Source organism: Triticum aestivum, chromosome 7B (genome assembly GCF_018294505.1).
Source record: "Triticum aestivum cultivar Chinese Spring chromosome 7B, IWGSC CS RefSeq v2.1, whole genome shotgun sequence".
In the NCBI taxonomy this organism is placed as follows: domain Eukaryota; kingdom Viridiplantae; phylum Streptophyta; class Magnoliopsida; order Poales; family Poaceae; genus Triticum; species Triticum aestivum.
The window spans coordinates 749,595,183-749,602,050 of NC_057813.1; the positions used below are offsets into that span (position 1 = coordinate 749,595,183).

The 6,868-nt window shown below is 49.5% G+C and overlaps 1 protein-coding gene across 2 annotated transcripts; it reads right to left on the reverse strand.

Moving 5' to 3' along the window:
* Nucleotides 1-700: 700 nt before the first annotated feature.
* On the reverse strand, nt 701-5,001 carry LOC123157503 (polycystic kidney disease protein 1-like 3). Of its 2 annotated transcripts, XR_006479015.1 has the most exons (4): nt 4,759-5,001; nt 4,535-4,676; nt 4,365-4,427; nt 701-4,208 (listed from the first exon to the last, which is right to left on the reverse strand). XR_006479015.1 is itself a non-coding variant. In XM_044575797.1 (3 exons), exon 3 carries the CDS (start codon nt 2,870-2,872, stop codon nt 2,201-2,203), a length of 672 nt encoding a protein of 223 aa, XP_044431732.1. In that variant the 5' UTR covers nt 2,873-4,208; nt 4,365-4,676; nt 4,759-5,001; the 3' UTR covers nt 701-2,200. The 2 variants fall into 2 exon arrangements, 1 of the variants encoding a protein (XP_044431732.1); XM_044575797.1 differs by having other exon boundaries at nt 4,365-4,676.
* Nucleotides 5,002-6,868: the final 1,867 nt, after the last annotated feature.

Here is a 6,868-nt window from a genome sequence, read left to right on the forward strand (position 1 = left end):
TTTCAAATAGAAAATTTACATTTTGGTCAGAAAAAAAATCTATGCAGATTGAACATTTTCAAATGCTTTATTAACTTTGTTTGAATGCAACATTAACATGTTTTTAACACATGGTCAACATTCTTTCTTAAATACATTTAACATTTTTCAAATACTTCATTTTTTTCATACATGGTGTACATTTTTTCTACACACATTTAAAAAGTTTCAAATACTTGTTCATCAATATTTTTGAATGGCTTAATTAAAAACAATTATACACATGACCAATAAAATTCATCATTTTTTAACACATGGTCAACATTTTTTCTATACATATTTAACATTTCCCAAATGCTTGATTAACATTTTTCAAACACTTGTTCAACAGTTTCTTTCAAATGCTTGATAAATGTTTGTGTAAATACATAATCAAATTGTTTCATACACATTTTATTTTTTGGTATACATGGCCACCTGCACAGGCACGGGTCACCGCCAGGAACAAGAGGACGGAGCGGACGGGGTGGGAGGTCAATGGTGAAGGGTACGGCGCTGAGGGACACAAGTGCGCGGGCTGAGGCGACCAGACGGCTGTCGGGCTGCTCTAGAGCGCCATTTTGGCATGCCAGGCACACGGTGACCACGTGTCGGAGGCATTGTGAGTGTCTGCGCCACCGTACACGTGTGCATCCTTACTGGAATAGAACTCCAGTGAATATATTTGTTAGATCAACAGGGAGGAGCTCCATTACTTCAGCAGAAAGAAGCCCAAAAACATCAGGTTCGATACATAATACATCAGTAATAGAAAAGAGAATAAAACCTCTATAACCTCACACTAGTTGAACAAATGTTACAAGGATCAAAACATGGTCAGCCTCTCTCCTGGACTTGAGCACAGGGGGATTTGGTCCACCCAATCTTGGCAGCAGGTTTTGGAGATGTAGACAGAGGAGATCCATCTTCTTCAACATGTGATCCTTGAGGAGCAGGCGCTAGCGCCATTTCCAGACATCCAAACGGCACCATTAAAAACAATACTACTCCCTCCGTAAAGAAATATAAGAGCGTTTAGATCACTAAAGGAGTGATCTTATATTTCTTTACAGAGGGAGTACCATTCATGTGCTTCCACAGAGCCCAGAGAATAGCAGCAAGAGACAGTATATATGAAAATGACAACACATGGTAAAGGGCACTCAATCCAAGCTTTTGCTTGATTTTGTTCAACAAAAGACTTTGGTTGCTTGATCATAGCCAAAGAGGTGACACACAAACAAAGAAATTGCGAGGAATTAAAGTGCAATGGGCCTAGATTCCTTACGAAGGCACTAATCCAGCATACTAATTTCAGCCTAGGTTCCTCAATCATTTAAGAACATATCTGAAGTAAAAAAAGAGGGTAGTTTTGTTACCAATTGTACAGCGCTGCCAAAGATAAAGACAGACTGGTTTATTTTTCAAATTGAAGGGGAAAATAGTAAGATACTGTTCTGTTCCTATTATACAGTTGCTAATTTCCTCCAGATCCATCAATTCAAGAACCACACCCTAGAAAGCAACAACATTTGGATGATGCAACTTTGAAAGAATTTGTGCCTCCCTCCAAAAGTCTTTGGTCTGTACAAAAATGCAAGTTGGCATTTATATCTAATGAAGATAATATGAATGTGCTCTATCAACCATGTTTCAATTTCAAAAATTCGATTACTATTTCAAAATTTCAAAAAGACATGGACCTCAAAACAGATTCTCCTTCTCAAAACAAAAAAGGGAGAAACAAATACATAACCAGCAGACATGTACAGACTGAATTAACCAAGGAAGTTGCATTTCCGAAATTGAGCCAACAACAAAGCATGCATAATCAAGAAGTAACCAACATGGTCTAACAAAAGGTAATGATTCTCCAAGCAAAGCAACTTTGGAGAAAATGCAAACATTGGGAACTACTGAATCTTCAGTCGGCAACATTTTAAAACCTTCCACCAGAGGCACATTTTCAGTCGGCAACAGCGAATGTTTTGAGAAGAAAACCAAAGTTTTAACATCATCGCCACTGATTAAGCCGGATTTCAATCAATTAAGTTGTAACAAAGCAACTACTGAATCTCAAAAAACGACTGAATCACAGCTAAAGTTTCCTATCAAATTTTTTGTCTGAATGTTACACAGCAACAGAGTTTAAATTTGCCCATGGCGGGGCGACAGAGTTTTCTCAAAACTCTGCAGCCGTCCGCTGCCTCTTCCCCTTCCCGCTGTCAAGCAGGAAGAGGTCAGCGCAGTCGATGGGGACACGCCTCCCGGGTCCAAGAACCTCCATGGCGCGGTAGACCTGGTGGCACGAAATGTTGTGGCCTTCCCTCGGGGGGGAGTCGCCCACCTCCAGGAGGAGCACCCTCTTGGCGGCACCCTGCCGGTGCCGTGGAGACGATGCTGATCCCTGGATGGGGGGCGGAGAAGAGGATGCCGGCCCCGGCGCAGAGGATGCCGGCCCGAGAGACGAGGCCTCCAGGGAAGGCGGAGCAGAGGAGGCCGGCGGCTCCAGGGAAGGAGGCGGAGAGGAGACGGCGCTGCTGCTTCTTGCGCTGCTGAAGACGTCGCAGGAGCGCTGGAGCAGAGGCGGCGAAGACGTCGGCGCTGGAGCAGAGGAGGCGGCCGCGGTCCTTGTTGCGCTGGCGGTCGGTCCCTGTCCCTGGGACCTGGACCTCTTCTTGGTGGCGACGCGCGGAGACGGGTAGACCTTTGAGAGCGCCAGCTCGTCCCCGCCGGCGAGGCGTCCTGCCTGGCCGGGGAGAAGGAGCTCGTGCATGATGAACCCGCCGCGGGGTCCACCCTTGTGCTCCGCCTCCTTGGAGATGAAAGAGAAGGCCTGCTTGGTTCCGATCATCTTGTCGGGGGCGGCTTCGACGGGGACGGGGGCGCGCTCCGACTTCCAGAAAGCCCCGGCACGACCCTGCTTCTTCTTGCATCCGTCGCGGTGAGGGGGCGTACCAGGTTCACGAAGTAGGAGGCACGCTTGCCGTCGGGCGATGTCGCCGGCGGATGGCGCCGCAGCAGATCCTGCGGGTGGTGGCCGTAGACGTCGACTCCGTGGACGAGGTAGGCGGGGAGCATCCAGGTGGGGAATCCGTCGACCCGTCGTCGTAGGAGGTCGAACAGCACCACGAGGCCCGCGTCCGTGTGCGGAGGCGGCACCTCGGCCGGCGGCAGGAGCCTCGCCGCCTGGCGCTCCTGGCCCTGGGCATCGGGCTTGCCGTTGCCGATTGAGGCCATCTTCTTCCCTTCTTGATCGATCTTTCTTTTTTGATCGATCCCTCTGATGTGATGTTGGGAGATTTTTGGAGTTGGGTTTGGGCGGCGGAGAGGGAGGGAGAGGGGTATTTGAAGGCCCGGAATTTGGAGGCGGTGCTGCTCTTGCTGTGGTTGGTTGCCGTTGCCGTTGCCCCTGTTTCCTTCAGGCCGGGAATTTGGAGGCGGAGGGAGAATTGGGGAACAGGGGGAATAACTGAAGACTCAACTCTATTTCCTTCAGACTCCACCACTTGTCCAACATGCAGGTCAGCTTCAACGCGGCGGTGCTCTGTGCAGTGCCAGGCTGTGACCACCACGGTTGCCAAGGAGGGCCATTTCCATCTGGTCGCCGTGTCCACCATTCTGCCGGGAACAGTGACTTCCGGATGGATGTAATTGTCGGAGACTCGCGCGTGGACCGAGCTCGCCTCTCTTCATCACCACGATGACAAGTGCCCTTTTAGCTTGGCCGCGCCTTAGCGTCCTTGTGGGCGATGCACTCTACTTCGACGTTGGTGGGATCGTGGAGTGCCAACTTGGCGCGCTCCGCTTGTCAGTGTTGAAGAAGCTGGTCGCGGGCAAGGGGTGTCTCATGGCGGCGCAAGACAGCCGATCTAACCCTATGGTCAATGGAGACTGGGCCGGAGGGGGCCATGGGGTGCGCAAAACTCAGAGTGGTCGATCTTAGGACTTTGCTCCTTGACGGTGCCCCCTGGATCCCAGCACCTAGCGATGGGATTATTGGCGTCTCTCGCCGAGGCCACCCCAGATCATTTATGCTAGAACATATGATGGTACCTACATACATGGTCGATCTCAAGCCAGGCGGAGTGAGGAAGAAAAAAAGCTTACCCCACAGTCAATACGGCGCAGTAGCAGTACATGTACATCCCTGTTCCTTCAGGCATCCAATGTGACATTCCCCTCCCAAACTAAACAAATAGCAACATACACTTGTCAGCTTATCACAAAAGGAGATTGCCAAAGCTAAGAAAAACAGCATGATATCTCGATACAGAAAAAAAAATCATGAAAGCATGTCAATATAAGCACCGCAATGGTCTACAGTCTGTGATTGGTGAGCATACTTGGTCAGAATAGAAAGCAGCACACTTGGGTCACTAAATTTATTTTTCCCAAAATTACGGAGCCTGCAAAAGCCAAGAAGAAAAGGAAATTATCTTTCTGGTAGGAAATAGCAAATTGATGGCGGAAATTAAAAGTGTTCAGTATGAGGATGAAATGATCAGATTCAAACATTTCTCCGCACACTTCTTCTCTATGAGATCGACAATCACGGCAGGAACAGGTTCTGCTCCACGACCGACTAGGCCTTTCAGTTCAGTGCCTCGCAAATCTTAACACATTCAGTGGAACAATGCCGCTCCTTGGGGTAATGCCTGCAGCAGGCAATCAAACATTAATACAGATCTTTGCTCTTATATACAAAGCTCTCAACATATCTCGGACTATAGACATCACCGTAAAATCAGCCATGTCCTGTTCTTTCAGGCATCCAACGCTCCGACACCGAAAAAATAGCAACATACACTCGTCAGCTTATCACAAAAACAGCATGATGTCTAAATCAGAAAAATCATGAAAGCATGCCAATACTCAATGTAAACTACACTAGAGTCTATGATTGATGAACAAAACAGCACAGTTCGGTCACCAAATTTCTTTTCCCCCAAATCATGGAGCCTACAAAAGCCAAGAAGAGGAACAAACCAGGTGGTGGCTAGCTGCAAGCTGCAGGGCGTTTGGGGGTGGCTCCGTGACGCGCCGCCACGCCGGCCTGGACCTTCCCCCACCGGAGCGGCGGCAGTGCTAGGTGAGGGGGGAGCGACAACGCGGTCGACACGAGCGGCCGCGCTGGTCGTCAGGGGTGGAGAGCGCGGAGAGGGAGCAAGGCGGGGGCTGGGGCTGGGGCTGGGGCTGGCAGAGAGACGGCGGCGGAGAGGGCGGGCAGAGCAAGCCGCGGCGGCGTGTGGGGAAAGGGGATTTTTTTTTTGAGCAACCGGGGAGAAGGTGAGATGGGTGGGCAAAGAGGAGTGGGTGATGTGTGTGTGGTTCAAGTTTTTTTTGTGTTTATAGGAAACGAAGAAAATACTCCTGGCAGCTCCCTTTCCTCTTTCTTCTCACCAGGTGGTACCCCCTGGAGAGAGCAGTTTCGTTCCCCTTCCCTCCGTTCGTCGCCCCATTGGCGACGGCAGGTTTGGGATTTTTTTTTGGTTCATGTCTAGGTGTAGGCTTAGTTTTAGTTGGTTCACGCAACATCGTTCGGTCGGTGCCGACATCTTCACCTGGGATAAATTTTTCCGAACCACGGCCTTGACAGCGTTCTACGACGGCTTTGAGGAGTCACAGATTTCTGTCCAGGCAAGGCCTTAAAGACAACGGTGGAGATCTTGCCGAGGGTCTTGTTTCTTCGACTTTGTCCATGCCGCGTCAGCGGTTCCTTCAGCGTTGTCGCGAAGCCAAAAGTGTTGGTGTTGGAGGTGGCCGGCGTTGTGGCGGCTGTACCGTTCGAGGTATATGGTGCACCTAGAGTTTCTTCGAAGGTGGAAGATGGTTGCCGGTTCTGGAACCCCTCGGCGGCGCTGCCGCATGAAGACTTCAGAATCACGATCCAAGAGGAGTGGAGATTTGTTTTGTCCCACTACCCACATCGACAAGTGCAACGTCGTTCGCAGCAGCGCCTGTTCGAAGGCTCACTGTCAGGACCCCGACTCAATGCCACATCGATCTAGCATGTAACACCTCATATCACTTTGCGGCCCCACGCACGGTATTCCCACGGGTGTCGCCTTACCTTTACCCGGGACCGTTTGCGCCTTTTGGCACACGTATATGATGGTGTCGCTAGCATCCATATGATAAGGAGCCCGGGCTGACATGGTTAGTCGTAAACCCAAAGTGGCACAAACTTACAGGGACAGGCATCCATGACCCAACATCGAACGTGTCGGTCATCAGCGAATGAATCCAGGCTGTAGCACTGGGCTAGCAGGACTTCGGTGAACCGGGCTAATAGGACTCCGGTATTCATTGTGTGACATTTCCCCGAAGGGACAGACACATGAACGAAGAAGGACACATGCCGGCCAGCCTAAGTGTTCCGGAGCAGTAGCAAGCTACCATGGCTCAGTGGAAGCACTAGGAGACATTTCCCGGTAAGAGAGGCTACCAAGGATAAACAACTAGATAGTCAGATCCCACACATACCAAGCATTTCAATAACATACACACAATATGCTCGATATGTGTAAATACAACATGGCATCACAACATAACTCTACGACTCAAGTATTTTATTCAATAGGCTCCGAGGAGCGAGATATTACAAACATGGGTCTCACGACCCAACATTCAGAGCATACAAGTCAAAGCACAAACGGAAGTTTAACATGTCTGAGTACAGACATCTACAAATGAAAAGGGCTGAGAAGCCTGACTGTCTACCAGATCCTGCCGAGGGCACAAGATCGTAGCTGTGGTAACAAGCTAAACGTCGAAGTCCAAGCGGAACTACTAGTGAAACTGAAGTCTCTCTGCAAAAACATAAAATAGGCAAACGTGAGTACAAATG

Bases quoted from the DNA above. Each gene is read 5' to 3' on its own strand.
- LOC123157503 (XM_044575797.1), bottom strand. From the start codon at position 2,872: ATGATCGGAACCAAGCAGGCCTTCTCTTTCATCTCCAAGGAGGCGGAG.